The sequence below is a fragment of the Pelophylax lessonae genome (genome assembly GCF_965119305.1).
Source record: "Pelophylax lessonae genome assembly, chromosome: 11".
Taxonomy (NCBI): domain Eukaryota; kingdom Metazoa; phylum Chordata; class Amphibia; order Anura; family Ranidae; genus Pelophylax; species Pelophylax lessonae.
This window is the reverse complement of record NC_138778.1, coordinates 144923931-144941852: the sequence shown is the minus strand read 5'-3', so window position 1 is coordinate 144941852 and position 17922 is coordinate 144923931. Positions and strand designations below refer to the sequence as shown.

Here is a 17922-nt window from a genome sequence, read left to right as displayed (position 1 = left end):
ACTATCTATGGGGGCATTTCCCTCACTTTGGAGAGATTTTCTCGCAATTCCTGTTGTGTTTCCAGTAAAGATGAAAGGAAAACTCACTCATAGACAGATGGCAAATAAACTGATAGGGGTTTTAATTATTCCCTACTTTACTCAAATTTAAATACAACTGGGCTTTGATATTCTTTACCCAAGATATATATATATTTCTTTTTTTACTGTATGCAATCTATATATTCCATTTAATCGTTTTTTGTTTTTTTTTTGCTTTGACCTTGTTCATTGAGCCCTCTCTGTGACACCTTCCTGAGGGCCAAGCCTTGCTTCCAGTGCAAGACTAATACTATGCAAGGCATTCTGATACTGTGGGTATTCCTGCTGGATCTGGTGAATGATAGTGCTGACTGTATGCAAGCGGTTTTCTTGCTTCTGTTGTTCTGCTTCTATAGCTTGTAAAGTGCTGAAAATTGGGGTATATTTTCCTTCTTTCACAGCCTGCAAATGCTTCATACGTGTCTGAAATGCCACAATCTGTGTCAGGTTCTAATGAGATAAACAGAAAAATCATGGTTTAATTATAAAATTCTTAAAATGCTTTTTCAACCAAACAGAAAAACACACAACTGAAACAAAATAGGGTTTTTGTACCAACCATAAAATATTTTTCTCGGAGTCCTTTAGAGACATAGGAAGCCTTAAAACTTCAGGTTATACTTTTGCCTACAGAAGAACTGGACACTAGTAAACAAGAAAAACAAAAAACAAAACTGTAGGACATCCCAGCCCAAAGTCTTCTACTACCTGAATACCTCAGCCTTGTTGTAGGAGTCAGAGTCACAGAGGGATTGGACCTGTTGGCTCCAAGAAAAGGATTTAACACGGACCACAAAAATCATATTTTCTTTTGCATCCTTTGAGGAACACAGTACTAAATCTTTGGGAGGCTCAAAAGCAATCCCAACACCTGAAACTGGCTGTATATATAGGCAGACACCTCCACCACGTAAAACTTGGAGAACGTGTGAGCAGAAAACCACGTGTGAGTCTTAAAAATATAGGAAACAGAAGCTTGATGTTGAAAAGGTCAAGAGGTGCTCACAGATCTAATTTTGTGAGCCATGACAGGAAAGGGGGGAACTCAATCCTTCGGACCATAAACTTAAATGATACTTTGAACTACACAGATGGTGGAATGAGAAGCTGGGGAGCTTTTTGGGGGGTCAATAGAAGGAGGATGGTAGAAGGAGGATTATACCCTGTGCTAGCCTACTGTTTTCTCATTTTCCAGTGTCAAATCTTCCTGTAACAGTAAATCCCTGGAAGTTTAAGACTTCCAGTGTCCCTCAAGAGACGGGACGAAAAAAAAAGATTTGTTTTACTTATCACAATATTGTAAAAAAAAAAATTCTTATCTGCAGTGCTGTTTGGCTGCATTAGATAAAGATGGTAATCACATTTTCTTTTTTACACACTCTATGCCTTTATTCTGCCTTCTTCTTTTTGGAATGCCAATAAGCTTGACCACATAGGTAATGTCTAACCTGAGCTCTCTCCCTCATTCCCTCAACTTGCAGGCTTAGTGGCTTTGTTCATAATTTATTTATTATGAGCTTGTTAAGTTTTTATGTTAATTTTTCATAAACCATAGTATTTATGAAAATTGCTTAAACTAAGGAGGCTGGGAGGGAACCCAACTCCTAAGTCACCCCCCGGCCCTGAAGTAGTATCCCTCCCCAACGAGGAGACTCTACCAATATTATATGCTTTTTCTTCTTTTTCTTCTTAACTTTTACTGATGTGTTCAGTCAGATCATGTGATGTGCTTGGTCATCCTCCTTTTCAAATCTTCCCCTGTGGGTGGTCCTCAGTGGTGCAGAAAGTGATACTGATCTGATATCTTTAGCACCACGGTCTGCCTCATTATTTTGTGAGTGCAGAAAGTTAAAGGAGAAGTTCACCTTTTCAGGCAGAATTTCTCTTTTCATAATAAATAGAAGGTGTTTTCTAATGTGTTTTTCTGGTCCAGCCATCCCAATGTGCTAATCTCTCACTTAAGTCATCCATGGCAGCATTACATTTTCTCCTCTTTAAAATGAAAAAAAAAATGCTTCCTGCTTCCATCACTTCCTGTAGATCATATCCCATCATGCACTGACTTAGTGCATCATCAAACAGTGCTTGCTGTTGACCACACCTCATTAATACACCTCTTGTTTTATGTCCATAGTTTTGGTAAATTTAAAGGAAATTGTACAGAGTCGGTACAATCAGATTGCATAGTGTATGGTCATCTTTATACAGGTACATTGGAGGGAGTGGATGGAGACACTCAGCAGTCAAGCCCTGTTTACAGCTCCACGTAGTCGGGGTAGTGGGGGTTTTGAGAAGTTTTGGAGCAATTCCACTCGTCATGCATAATGGCAACACAAGTGCGATGTTTCCAAAACACATGGCAAAGCATGCATTTTCTGTGAACTTTGCCTTTAAGCCGGCCCTACAGTGAATTTGCGAACAAACGTTTGTACGAATAATCGTACAAAACTTCTCATCAGGACATGAAAGTACTTTAAAGCAGAAAAACTGGATTTTTGACCATAAAATGAATTTCTCTGATGGTCATTGACGGACACAGCTACTGATCTTCTTGACCATTGGGTTATACTGCCCCCTACAGGAGAAGAACACTAGGCAGAAAAGAACTTGACTATGCCTATGGGCAGTCCCAGGAGGTATACTCCCTCCCTCTCTGCTATAGGTACTCATTTTTAGTACAAGCAGTGTCAGAAGTAATACAACTCCACAGAGGGTTGGGTGCTGTGTCCGTCAATGAACATCAGAGAAATGGATTTTACGGTAAGTCAAAAATCCCATTTTCTCTTTTGTTCATTGACGACACAGCTTCTAATTTCTATAATTGTTGGGACGTCCCAAAGCAGTTTTAATCATGAGGGATAGGAACAGCAAGAAAAAAATTCCCAAGGCTAAACCATAGCTAACCAGGTAACAGGAGCTCACCTGAAAAACATTACACCCCCAAAGAGGGAACAAGCTCCCTAAACAGCAGCCTGCAAAAACCCGCGGTCAAAAGAGGCATCCACAGATGCCAACACATCCACTTTATAAAATTTTCTGAAAGTGAGCCACGACGACCAAATAGCCGCCTTGCACACCTGCGTTACTGACGCCTGATGACGAAAGGCCCAAGAAGCACTGAGGGCCCATGCAGAGTGCGCCTTCACAGGGAAAGGAGGAACCTGACCCTTAAAAGGAATAGGCCTGAGTCACCGTCTGTCTGATCCATCTAGAAATAGTCACAGAAGAAGCAGATAGTCAATTTCAAGGCCCTTCTGTAAGCACAAATAGTGAGTCTGACTTCCTAAAAGACTCCGTAGCTGCCAGGTACACCCCAATAGCCTGAACCACATCCAGGGAGCTGCTAGATCAGATTCAGAATCTGAGGAGGCAGATGAAGGAGGGGAAGGCGGGGGGCGCTTTTTACTACCCACCACTCAAAAGCCACCTCCACCTGGGACGCAAAGGACCCCAGAACCGCCATTAGTGCATCAATGGATGGTTTGTACCCAGGGGGCCCGCAGGCTCTGAGAGGGGGTCAGGTGGGGAAATGTGCTCCAAGCACTCAATGAGGAATAAGGGTACCCCACAAAAGTACAAAAAACTACTGCTAACGGACACCCCCCACTGCGCTGGTAACACCACCTGGTTACCAGCCACAGAGCACCCCCGATCCTGCAGCAGAGAGAGGGAGAGGTTCCCAGACTCACCACCCCACCAGCCAGTCACCGGCAGCACCAGGATCAAAGCACTCCATGAGCGGTGTCCAGGAAGGAAAGAGGCCCAGGAGTCAGCACCAGGGGATAAGGAGGGGCTCCCACAGCTAAAATGGATGCCCAGAAGGCACCACAGTAATGCCGGACTAATGCAAAATGGCCACCGCAGCTACACAAACATGGCCACCAGCCTATACAGAAAATAGGCTACAACAAAAGGAGGGATCCCTGGGCCCAGGCAAGACACAGAGCAAAGGGGGGGGGGCTGTGGCAGGAGCCCCCCCACAGCCGATCACCCAGCGGCATACCCCCCCCCTTCCCCATCATCAGTACAGCATGCTTCCCCAGCCCCAGGAGATAGCCAGACCACTATAAAACCCCAGTATAGGTGGAGGAGGGATGGGGGGCAGAGAGGATGGGACAGATGACCCACAGGACCATCAGACTTAAGAAGGGGCCTAACGGGAAGGCGAGGAACCCGGGGGTCTGACCGTCCCAGGGAGGGGCCCGTGTCCACCCCAAAACCCTCCAGGGGGAGAGTGGGGACAGTTACTCACCATACCAGGAACCAGACGGGCACAGCTCCAGATAGAACCTCTTCGTCATCGGAATGGGGGGCTGTCGGCCAGGAGGAATGCTGCAACGTAGGCCGAGACCCGGTCGTATGCAACCTCGCGAGGCGTTTGCCTCGCAGGCCAGCCCCTGACCGGTGGGGCTATGTCGCGGCCGACCTAGCATGGAGATCTGCATGCGCTCGCTGGCCAGATCTAGATTATCCAGCCCGTCGCCCAGTCTGGCAGTTAATTGTACATCTCACACGAAAAAACCAGGAGAAAAAAAAAATCTATCTACAAAGAAAAAATTGCAAGGACCTGGGATCCCAGCAACGAACTAGAACCTTACTCCTGACTAGGCAGAAAAAAACTGAGTACCTATAGCAGAAAGGGGGAGCATACCTCCTGGGACTGCCCATAGGCATAGTCAAGTTATTTTTCTGCCTAGTGTCCTACTCTTGTAGGGGGCAGTATAACCCAATGGTCCAAAGATCAGGAGCTAAGTCCCTCAATGAAAGAAAGATAAAAGAAGTTGAGCTTATCCTCCCCCTTCCTCCCTACTTTATTACTATTGAAAGCTTTTTTTTTCTGGGAGTTGGTATCTATTCCTGGCGGGTACCAGTTTCCTGAGCGGAAGCTCATCCCTTCTTCCTGACCGCAACCTCCTGGGACACATCACAGGTCCCAGGAGGCTGCAGGACCATTCAGACAGCGCATCACGTCTCCCTCATGTGCAGTAGTGAACTGGCTGTGAGCCAGCAAGAAGTCACAGCCAGTGTCACACACTCAAGATGGCGGTGTCAGGGACCAAAGGCAGGCGAAAAATTGGCCCTGATGATGACAGCACTGGATACCTGGGCTTGTGAGTACTTGTTTCTTAGAAGTCAGCAGCTACAGTATTTGTAGCTGTTGACTTTAACTGTTGTTCAAACAACTGAAGATAGTCTTTAAAAACCAATTGCTATTAACAATACATTTTGAAGTGACTGGACTTTCCTGAATGAGAATCATATTCACTGTTAGAAATTTTCCATCTAGCGCCTTCAAATTTTCTCGTTACTGTGGTTGAAAAAGAACATTGATTTCACCCCACTAACAATTACAAAAATCGAATGAGCTGTCGCTTGGAAACTGTAAGTTTAATTTTCTCCATAAATTTTCAATAGGATTAAGGTTTGGAGACTGGCTAGGCCATTCCATGTTCTTAATGTGCTTCTTCTTGAGCCACTCCTTTCCTGGCTTGGCAGTATGTTTTTGGTCTTTATCATGCTGTAAGACCTATCCATGACCCATCTTCAGTGTTCTGGCTGAGGGATGGTGTTCTTAGGGTCATAGTCAGCATTTTGCTTCCTCCAAACACGGCGAGTCAAGTTAATACCAAAGACCTCAATTTTGGTCTCCTCTGACCACAGCACTTTCTACCAATCCTCTGAATCATTTAGATGTTCATTGGCATGGCTGTAGATGTGCCTTCTTGAGGAGGGAGACTCGCCGTGTTTGGAGGAAGAAAAATGCTGACTATGACCCTAAGAACACCATCCCTACAGTCAAGCACGGAGGTGGAAACATTATGCTTTGGGATGGTTTCTCTGCTAAAGGTACAGTCCGACTCTGCAGCATCGAGGGGCCAATATTGTAAAATATTGGATGAGAACCTTCTTCCCCTAAGAAAAATTAAGATGGGTCATGGATAGGTCTTCCAGCATGGCAATGACCAAAAACATACCACCAAGGCAACAAAGGAGTGTCTCAAGAAGAAGCACATTAAGGTCATGGAATGGCCTAGCCAGTCTCCAAACCTTAATCCTATTGAAAATGTATGGAGGAAATTTATGGAGGCACACCCCTTCATTCTTTTCTTAATAAAATCCTATTTCTCCTGGGATTTGTGACATGCATATCCCAGGAGACACAGTGCACATCATTTGCCTAGGCAAGTGACATGCATGGGGGTGGAGAGTAGAGATCTGCATTAAAAGATCGGTTTAATGTATGAAAACACCAGAAACAATTGAAAACCATACCAGACGTTTCTTCTCCTGTAGGTGTTCAATTTCATTCTCCATGGAGCTGGTATCTACTTTCAGACTGGAGATGTTGTTCTGCTTCTCTGTAATGGCGGCACTGAGTGACCTCTGAGTCTCTTCAAGATCGAAGATGGTGTTGGTACATTCCTCTATATTCTGTTTAACATATATATCAGGCCAAATAATTAGATTTGCAAACACTTCCTAACACAAATTTTTTAAACAGTTTCTTTTTTTTTACATTTTGGATAGAGTGGGACCATTGTTGGTAAATATAAAATATTGCATATTAGTATTTTAATTTATGCTTTTAAGTGCCATCTGCCTAATTCATTTCTAGGACTGGTCCATACGGTGACACAGCAAAAAGGAATGAATGGGGCTAGTAGCATGCATATGTGACAGGAGATTGAGGCAGCTAGTATTTAAACTGTATTTTTTTTTTTTTTAGGATAGGGTGGGACCAGGTTCTGCACCCTTGAAGAGTATTAACTACCAAACAGGAATGGAAGGGATTATCTGAAAATAGGGACACAGACCACAAAATAAATGCGATGGTGCTTTTTGCCTTTCCCTATGCTAAAAGAAAAAAAAATAATTATATATCAGAATACCTATATGTTTAACATTCTCAAATACAAAACATTACCATGGTGAATTGGATACTCATCTAAACATCTGTCCTTTTTTATTATATTTCTAATCCATCCACCATTGTATTTAAAATACAGTCAAAATATGGTAGGGTTTTATGTCTTGTCATCTGCGGAACCAGGTTTGCTATCTATTTTCTAAATATTATCGTAAGATCTGTGCATCAGTGCCGTGGTGGTAAGAAAAGAGGTGTGCATTAGTGCAATGGTGGCAAGAGAAGAAGTATGGGCTGTGGAGTGGTGGTATTAGAAGAGAAGCAGCCATTATTGTGTGGGGGTACTCTGCCTGCGAATCTGCGTCACGGCGTGCCCCCTCTTCCCCTTTGTAGGGGGCTATGTCCTTTTATGTCCTTTATGGTGGGCTTAGGTCTAATAGGTGGTCCTTTTGTGGACCTTTAGCCGGAGTCTTCTTGCGGGACTGTGGTCGGCTATTTGTTATGTTCTCAGGGTGAGCTTAGCATATAGCAACTCTACTGGGTCTGCGTCCACCCACTTCGGGTGCTCTGCGGTGAGTATGATTCCACGTTTACTGCACCTGCAAGGGGGCTGGTGGATGCACTGAGTGAATCGGTGCAGGAAACTTTAAACACTGGGGATGCTGCTGTGTCAAAGGCACCGGTCCCCTCGGGCCCGCAGATCCCCTAAAGCAGCAAAGGTATTCCCTTTTCCCACCTACTGTGCCAAAATTGTCAGGAAACAGTGGAATTGCTCTAAACGCAACATGGTGGTGCCTAAGCGTTTCGATAGGTGGTATCTCTTGAAGAGTCTCTGTGGAGTATGTGGACAGTCCCACCTGTGGTGGACTCCCAGGTCTCCAAGCTGAATAATTCTGCCCTGTTTCCGGTGGAGGAGTTTCCAGTTTTTAAAAGAATCCTTTTGTTTTCTGAGGCCAGTTCGGTCCATAGACCAGTGTTTATCATAGCATGGTGTCCCTGACTTTTTTGAGTGGGCAAAGTTTTATGCCAGGATCTGGATTAAAAAAAGATTCCTCCTGCTTTTGCAGTTAGTCTGTGATGCCTCTCTGGATGCGGCTCCCTTAGTCTCTGGGCTGACTGTGACCGCAATGATCCTTGGGCGCAAGATATGGCTAAAATGCTGATCTGCGGACAGACTTTCCAGATGGCCTTATGTGATCTTCCCTTTGTGGGGAATAGTCTGTTCGGATCCTCCCTGGAAAAACCCCCACCGGAGGTTCCATGAGGATCTGGTCTGGTATGCCAAGAGCGGGTCCTTCCAGACCTGCAGACAAACATCCCTTCTGTCTGAAGGGGCGCTCTCACCCGTATCTGGGGTGGGGGAGGATGTCTTCATATCTTTCCATACCCCTGGATCTCCCTGATTCAAGACAGGTGGGTCCACGAGCTGATTCAATTCGGCTACAAAGTCAAGTTTTCGGTCCTCTCCTCCAGAGAGGTTCTTTCCTTCCAACCTGCGTTTATCCTCAGACCGCCTGCGAGGTCTCTTCGGGGCAGTGCAAGACTTGCTACTACAAGCGGTGATTGTTTCGGTCTCAGATCTCCAAAGGTTTGTTTCATGTTTGCAGGTCCCAGGAAGAAAAGTGAGGTTGGTCCAATCTTGGACCTCAAGCTCTGAACCGCTTTATGCAGGTACCGCTGTTTCAAATGGAGTCCATTCATACAGTAGTGGCATCCCTTCATTAGGGGGATCTTCTGGCCTCTATCGATAATAAGGACGCTTACCTTCATATTCTGATATATGTCGGTCATCCGTGCTTCCTCCACTTGCTGTGGGCAAGGAGCATTATCAAGAGATCTCACCTCAACCCCCCTGGTTTTCGCAAGTGTTGGCCCTGGTGTTGGCATTGTTGTGCCAGCGGGGAATTGCGATACTGGAGTACCTGGATGATCTTCTGCAAGTAGAGTCTCCGACTGCTCTGAAGGACAACCTGGAGATTACTGTGGGGACTCTGTAGGAGTTTGGTTGGAAATTAAATTTCCAGGTATTGGCTCTGGTTCCGTCCACCTAGTTGGACGATCTGGGTCTGTTCTGGACTCGGCCTCAGCCAGGGTGCTCCTGCCATGGGACGAGTTTCAAAAACCTGTCCACGTGTCTGAGACCTCTGCAAAGAAAGATTCTTGCCATGTGGGGCAATCTGATCCTGTTGAGCTGGGGTATGAGAGGGTCCCTGCTTTGTTGGCTTTGCTCTCTGGCTCTTTGACTGGGTAAATCTTCCTTCCCCTGTACTGGATGGTGGTCACTATGGATGCCAGCCTGTCTGAATGGGGTGGCTTTTTTTTGTATTGGAATTTGCTCAGGGGGTCTGGACTCTGGAAGCATCCAGACTACCGATCGATATACTGGACATTTCCTCCGGAGGTGTTTCATTAGTTGTGTCTCCGGTGGGGAACTGCCGAGGTGAGCCTGTTGGACACAGGAAAGTGCTTGGGTTTGTGGCATGGTCTCGGGATCCTCTGGCCGTTGCCACAGACGCACTGGTGGCTCCTTTTGGTTCAGTATCGTCTGATATACGTCTTTTCTCTTTGAGAATTTCTGACAAGACTCCTGCGTAGGCTTGTGGCAGAAGGGATTATGGCCATCCTAGTGGCTCCAGATTGGCCTTGCCGTTCTTGGTACGCAGATCTGATGCAGTTGTTTGCCGATGCTCCTTGGAGACTTCCTCTTAGGAGGAAATCTGTTGGCTCAAGAGCCAATCTTCCATCTTGCTTTACAGTAACTGGCTTTAACGGCTTGGCTGTCGGAAGCCAGGGGGTTGTCTGAATTGGCGATTCCCACACTGCTGTAAGCTAGTAAATCTACCTCTAGATAGATTTACCATCATGTTTGAAGAGCGTACTTGCGTACTTTGCGGATGTGAATCTCTTGAGGTTCACCACTACTTCTTTTAAGTGACTCTGAGTTTGGCTTTTCTCCAATGAGGTGTGGAGCAGCGTCTGGCTTTGGGTACCACCGAGGGCCAGGTTTTGCCTTGGTGGTTTCTTTCATTGTCCTTTGGCTACGTTTTTTGTGGTTCGCACCTTTGTTTGGGGGGGGGGGGGGTTAGCCATTGGGCTACCCCAGTGGGGTCTCCATTGACCTTGTGGGATCTCCACTTGCTGCTGTCGGTTCTTCAGTAACCACTGTTGGAAAATATTCACGAGATTCCTCTGCTTACATGTCCCAGAAGGTAGTCTTCTTTGTGGCTTTTATTTCTGCACATAGGGTGTCCGAGCTGGCAGCTTGTCTTGTCGTTCACTTTACTTGGTGGTTCGGCTCTGCCAGTCGCTCCTTACTAAAGTTGTTTGGTTTCATTTACATAAAAGTCTAAGCACCCTAAAGAGCATGCCTTACATTTTTTGTATGTGGTTCAGGCAATCAGGGTGTACCTGGCGATGACTGAGTCATTCCAAAAATCAGATTCCCTATTTGTCCTTATGGATAGATGCTGTTAGGGGCTGGCAGCATCTGCTGTGACCATTTCCAGATGGATAGGCAGATGGTGGTGCAGGCCTATTCCATTAAGGGTCAGGATCCTCCTTCCCTGTTATGGCGCATTTTAAATGGGCGCTTAGTGCCTCTTGGGACTTTCATCATCAAAATGTGGTCGTCCGTGCACATTTTCACAAAATATTTATAAGGTGGATTTGTTGGCATCTGCGGATGCCTCTGTTTGGCTGCAAGGGTTTGCAGGCCGCTGTTGGAGAGGATTAGTCCTCTTTGAGGGTGTAATTTTTTGGCAGGTGAGCTCCAGTTGTTCCTGGTTGGGCTCCTGTTTTACCTGGTTGGCTACGTTTAGCCTATGGGAAGTTATTTATTGTTCTTCCTACTCCTCATGTTGACACTGCTTTGGGACGTCCCACGGGTCAGGAAGAGCTGTGTCTGTCAATGAAGAGAAAATTGGATTTTTGCCTTACCGTAAAATCCTTTTCACTGATGTTCATTGACAGACACAGCACCCACCCCTCTGTGGAGTTGGGTTATGTATTCTTCTGGCTGTTACAAAAAGGAGATCCTAGAGCAGGAAGTGGGAGTATACCACCTGGGACTGCCCCATAGGCGTAGTTAAGCTTTGTTAACTTTTGTTAACCCTTTTTCCACCTAGTGTCCTACTCCTAGGAAGAGCAGCATAACCAACGGGTCAAGAAGATATGGAGCTCTGTATTTCTGTCTCTGTCAGAGAAAAGGATTTTACACAAATCATAAGTCAAAATACAGTTTTTTCACTTTCTGCAATATATATATAAACAGCCAATAACAAAAAATGTAAAAATACATTTTTTTTCATCATTGTATTCTACCACATATTTTTGGTAAAAGAACCCCAATAAGTGTTTATTGATTGGTTTGTGCAAATGTTGTCGCGTCTACAAACTAGGGGATAGATTTATGAAATTTTTATTAATTCGTTTTTATTTACTAGTAATGGTGGCAATCAGCGATTTTTAGTGGGATTGCAACATTGCAGTGGACAGATCGGACACCTAACTGCGACACTAACTTGTTTACATAGGCAGCCCGCCGCTCTGTCTCCGTGGGTGGCCAGTGGACATCGCGTCAGCCGGACCTGCTGTTTGGTTCCCCCTCTGACCAATCAGCACGCTTGCGCGCGCCCACTGGCTTTTGCAGGAAACAACGTACAGGTATGTCGTTTCACGCAATAGAGCGGACCTGCCGCAGTATATGTGTTGGCAAGTGGTTAAGAAGTTCTGCCTTGCAGATGTTCATGCACTCCTGTGATCCAGATTCAGCTGACAGTGGGCTTAAAATCTACTGTCAGCTGACGTCACAGAGTCAGTCCAGCCTCTGCCCAGATGCCTGGCGGGCAGCAGGCTCAGCCTCTCAGCACGCTGCTGAGAGCCCGAGCCAGTCGCTCCCTCCCACACCACAGTCTGGGATTACAGTGAGCATTTGAGGAGCTGATCATAGAGCGGTGACTGACAGAGGACCTGAGTGTTCAGCGGTCTTTAATTGCTCATTTCCAGGTGTAGAGAGCAGGCAGGGGACAGCTGCAGCATGGGGACTAACGCTGCAGCCATCTAGGTGAGTATGATTTTTTTTTTTATGGAGATGTCTGCACTTCTAACTATTTATATCAAGTTATTGCTTTAAAAGTCTATGCTTTTTACAAGGTGTACCCATGACACTGGATTCTCAAGGCTTTATAAGTTTTCTTAAAAGAAACCACAGCAGAAGTGATTTACTTCTAGGCTTTCTTTTTCACTAACATTTTGTAGGCAGCCTCCTAACACTGAAGTGGAGCCATTGCTCTGACTCAATCACCTGTTCTTCAACATTTCAGCTTGAGATATTAAACAATAACATACTTTTTTCCATTAAATCACATAGGAATAGATAAACAAGTAGGAGGAGATACTGGCTGGAAATGTGGATACAAAATGTTAATGAAGATACTTCATCATTACTTGCCTACACAAAAAAAGAAAACATTTGCACATTTAGCCCTGCCCTTAATAATTACAGTAATTACAATGCATTGCCTGTAAAATCCAACTTCATCGTAGAATGGAAAAAAGCAGCTCTGGCTGCAATACTTACGTTCCCCCTGCAGATTCACCAACCTGTGATCCCCTGAGGGTACTTATATCAAGTAGCTCACATTAGTATGCTGAATAAAACAGCACCATGTCATTGCATATTGCTGCATTAAAGTCACACCCACCACCAAAGGAAGGACCTGTGACCTCTCACAAGTAAACTAAAGAGGAAAAAAAAAGCTATGCAGGCAAAGAAGGGGGGGGGGGGGGGTAAAGCCTTGCCTGGAGTCACAAGGGATGCACATTTTTAAAAAGTGTTGTTTAACTGATAATTTGTGGCATTGTTAAAAATTTGTACAACATTGCCTAATGTGCTTACAAAATACAGTAACAGTATCAGCTAAAGTACTATATTGTGCTTATAAAATACAGAATCTCACAAAAGTGAGTACACCCCTCACATTTTTGTAATTCTTTTATTATATCTTTTCATGTGACAACACTGAAGAAATGACACTTTACTACAATGTAAAGTAGTGAGTGTACAGCTTGTATAACAGTGTAAATTTGCTGTCCCCTCAAAATAACTCAACACACAGCCATTAATGTCTAAATCGCTGGCAACAAAAGTGAGTACACCCTAAGTGAAAATTGGGCCCAATTAGCCATTTTTACTCCCCGATGTCATGTGACTTGTTAGTGTTACGAGGTCTCGGGGGTGAATGGGGAGCAGGTGTGTTAGATTTGGTGTTATCGCTCTCACTCTCTCATACTGGTCACTGGAACTTTATTATTGCTCTATATAAAGAAGGCCTAGGCTATAAGAAGATTGCCAAGATGCTGAAACGGAGCTGCAGCACAGTGGCCAAGACCATACAGCGGTTTAACAGGACGAGTTCCACTCAGAACATGCCTCGCCATGGTTGACCAAAGAAGTTGAGTGCACGTGCTCAGCGTCATATCCAGAGGTTGTCTTTGGAAATAGACGTATGAGCGCTGCCAGCATTGCTGCAGAGGTTGAAGGGGTTGGTGGTCAGCCTGTCAGTGCTCAGACCATACGCCACAAACTGCATCAAGTTGGTCAGCATGGCTGTCGTCCCAGAAGGAAGCCTCTTCTAAAGATGATGCACAAGAAAGCCCACAAACAGTTTGCTGAAGACAAGCAGACTAAGGACATTGATTACTGGAACCATGTCCTGTGGTCTGATGAGACCAAGGTAAACTTATTTGGTTCAGATGGTGACAAGTGTGTGTGGCAGCAGTCAGGTGAGGAGTACAACGACAAGTGTGTCTTGCCTACAGTCAAGCATGGTGGTGGTGGTGTCATGGTCTGGGGCTGCATGAGTGCTGCCGGCACTGGGGAGCTACAGTTCATTGAGGGAAGCATGAATGCCAACATGTACTGTGACATACTGAAGCAAACCATGATCCCCTTCATGGACTGGGCTGCAGGGCAGTATTCCAACTTGATAATGATCCCTAAACACACCTCCAAGACAACCACTGCCTTGCCAAAGAAGCTGAGGGTAAAGGTGATGGACTGGCCAAGCATGTCTCCAGACCTAAACCCTACTGAGCATCTGTGGGGGATCCTCAAACGGAAGGTGGAGGAGCACAAGGTCTCTAACATCCACCAGCTCCGTGATGTCATCATGGAGGAGAGGAAGAGGACTCCAGTGGCAACCTGTGAAGCTCTGGTGAACTCCATGCCCAAGAGGGTTAAAGCCATGCTGGAAAATAATGGTGGGCACACAAAATATTGACACTTTGGACCCAATTTGGACATTTTCACTTAGGGATGTACTCACTGTTGTTGCCAGTGTTTTAGACATTAATCACTACTTTACATTGTAGCAAAGTGTCTTTTCTTCAGTGTTGTCACATGAAAAGATAGAATAAAATATTTTTCAAAAATGTGAGGGGTGTACTCTCTTTTGTCAGATACTGTATATGCCCTTGTGCAAAACACAGAAAAATGCAGTATATTAAGCAGATAAAAGGTTAAAGTATGACAAAGTATGTGGCACTCTTAAGAAGCTATGTGAAAAGGGGTTGCAAAGTGACTGAAGTAGTCGCAGCCACCTCCTTTTTCTCACTTTGCATGTTGTTATCTTTAATTTACAGCCTGCCATCTTTGTAAAGATACTGAGCACTGATTCTTATTATTATCCATTGTTATTCAATGTTATATTGATTTTAGAATGTATCACCCCTTGTTACTTTACATGTACAGTATATTTATAATGTGTTTTGTATGTTGTTCATTCTGTGTTACTCCATTAGGATCATTTCAAAGCAAGTATAGCTGTGTTTCTTATTTTGTGCACTATTCATATAGTTATTTTTTCCCAGTGGATGATGCCACATAATTAGTACATATATATATAGCAATGCAGCTTTTATAATCATTATATAACTTGATTTGCATGCCCTACTAATACCTAACCTTACTTGTTGCTCCACTGGATTTAATTTTAGGGTGACACTGCAGATAAAATACCTGGCATTCACTCCTTGTCTTGGGAAAGATGCTTGGGAGTTTATGGAATGTTGTTTATAATTAATGCTACTTATAGAGAAAAAGATTTAGGGCCAGTCTTTTAAAGTGTGAAGTGAAGATTAAACCAAATAAAATCTTGTATCCACTTATGTGAAGTGGACTTACAGTAAAGGACTCTTTATATAAAATTACCAATGCAGTAATCCTTTGGTAAAGTCAATCTGTAAAGAATTTTTATGAATAAAGAGGAAATTACAGGCCAACTGTGGACATTTTTTTTATTTTTTAAATTGAATTTGGCCCCAAAACAGGCTACTAAATAAAAAAAAGCAGCTTAGGCTGCAATATTTACTTCCAGATTTTAAGCAGACCCCACAGAACTCGCTTTTTGCCACAAGATGGCATCAGTCTTCCAGGTGACCAGAATTTCGACTTCTGAAAAAAAGCCAAGCTAGGATCTAGTTGATCAGTAATAACATGCTGGTAGACACATCCCCTGTGAAGTGAGCAGATGGGGCTTGTTAATCAATGATGACTGTACATATAGACAAGCCTTCTGTGACATCATGACGCCATGCTTTAGTCCAAGCCGGACCAGCAGGTGCAAGGATGACGATGCTGCTCTGTATTGGCATGTACAGCATTGTCACCATATGAAGAAAAATAAAGCAGGGAGCTATTGGTTGGACAGATTAACGGGTAGTTGTGGCATATTGGTGGAGCTTTGAAGGGTAACTCCACTTTTGTGGAAAAAAATGAATAAATAAAAAATTAAATAAATAATATAGCATATAGAATTGCTATACAAGTCATATTGTAACTGAATGTTATTAAAAATTACCTTTCTCTTTTAATCTGCAGTGCTGTAATGTTCTGTAAAATGCAATTCAGTATGGAAACCTGGAGGCATTCTGTACATAAATGGTGTACAGGACACCCTTAGAAATGTCATTTCCTGCTGTGATTGGTTACTGATTTTCTCAAAAGTCTGCACTAAGTGCAAAAAAAAAAAAAAATGTCATTGTTGGTGAGATACTCAAAAAGGGAAATCATGTCTAAAAGGGCACGCAGACCTTGTCACTATCCGCATTAGAACCCTGCCAGTGCAGCAGCTGAATGATAATTATAGAATCACTCCCATTCACATTCACTTTACACATGGACACAGACAATTTGACAGGGTGGACTGGGGATTTATGATGAACACGATAAAAAATTTGGTAATAGGCCCAAAAATGGTCCAATGGATCAGAAATTTATACAACCACCCTACAGCAATGGTAAGGGTCAACGGAAGTTTGTCACCATCATTGGAAATGTTTAATGGCACAGGACAAGGATGCCCGTTGTCTCCCCTCCTGTTTGTACTCTTGCTGGAACCATTATTGATAACCATAGAAAATAGTGTAGACATAGAAGGGGTGAAGATGGGAGAAGAGGAGCATAAAGTTGCGGCATAAGCCGATGATATTTTGTTTTATATATCCAACCCTAGAATAACACTCCCCAACTTAATAAAATAAATGAATAGGTATGGGGAACTCTCAAATTTAAAAATAAACCCGGTAAAGATCGGAAATCCTAAATATAAATCGAATTTATAAATCTAAGTAAGAAGGAAGAACTAGCAGTACAGCGCGAATTTCCATTTACATGGGGAAAAAAAATAATTAAAATACCTTGGAATAAAATTAACAGCATCTTTGGGGAATCTTTATCAAGCCAATTATATCCCACTAATAAATGAAATCAAAACAGAGATTAAAAAAATAGCAACACGTCCACTCTTCTGGCTGAGAAGGATAAACATGGTAAAAATGGCAATAAGTCCAAAAATTCAAGCTTCCAATGATGCCAATAGCACTGCCTCAGACATTTTTTTAAATATTAAATAGAATCATTTTGAAGTAGATATGGCAAAATAAGAAACCAAGACATCAGTGCGTATTACTAAGTAGAGATAAAACACAAGGGGTACTTGCAGCACCAGATATAAAAAGGTATAATGCAGTAATAATAGCACAAATGATAGAATGTAGAAACACAAATAGTGATAAAATATGGGTTAAGATTGAGAATACTTAAAGCAAAATGAACTTGAATAGGAATATTTGGATACCACAAAAATTCAGATTACTTGATGTAGGTAAACAAGATTTGACAAGAAATGTTTTTAAAGTTTGGGATTCTATTTACAGACAAGAAAAATGGGACTGTATTATTCACCATTAATTTCACTAGCAGGGACAATTTTTTTTCCACCTGCTAAAGAGGCACTTTTTGGAAATTGGATAGGAAATACACAATTAAAACACAAAGGGGATCTGAAAATGGTAAATGAATGGAGGTACTTGCAGTTAAAACACTTTGTATCTATACTACCACAGCCGAGGAGAATTTATATCCAATAGAACGATTATGTACCTCACAAACAGTGAAACATGGAGTATGTCCGTTCCGCTGACGGACTCCGCTCTGCTCAGTGGGGGATCGATCCGCTGATCCCCGCTGAGCAGGCGGATGACAGCTCCGTCTCCACTCTGTGTGCAGAGATGGAGCGGTCAGATCCCTGCTGTCCTCTATGGGGGAATCTAATGAGAACGGACCGCCTGTCCCTTCTCATCCGATCCGCCAGATGGATGGAAAATAGGGTTAGTCTCCGCTGACATCCGCTGCCCCATAGGGATGCATTGGGCTTCCGATCAGGTCCGCCTGAAAAACTGACAGACAGATCTGATTGGACCGTATGTGTGAAAGGGGCCTAACAGAATACTCGTGGAGATGGGGGCGCTGGGAGTGCCTCCATTCATTGGAAAATGGGAAGAAGAGTTGGGAACATGATTGGAGGAGCAACAAGTGGGAAAAGTGTTGAGAGCTGTACATGGTTATGCAACTGATACAAGTACAATAGAAATGAATTACCGTATTTTCCGGCGTATAAGACGACTGGGCGTATAAG

The 17922-nt window shown here is 43.7% G+C and overlaps 1 protein-coding gene across 1 annotated transcript in view; it reads right to left on the bottom strand.

The window, feature by feature from the left end:
• Nucleotides 1-243: 243 nt before the first annotated feature.
• Nucleotides 244-17922, bottom strand: part of CCDC40 (coiled-coil domain 40 molecular ruler complex subunit) — a 141164-nt gene continuing 123485 nt past the window's right edge. Inside the window, exons 18-19 of the mRNA XM_082272557.1 lie at nucleotides 6355-6513; nucleotides 244-531 (exon numbers count right to left, since the gene is read on the bottom strand). Coding sequence (XP_082128683.1) covers nucleotides 268-531; nucleotides 6355-6513 — 423 coding nt within the window. The 3' untranslated portion in view covers nucleotides 244-267. The remainder of the gene's footprint in view (nucleotides 532-6354; nucleotides 6514-17922) is intronic.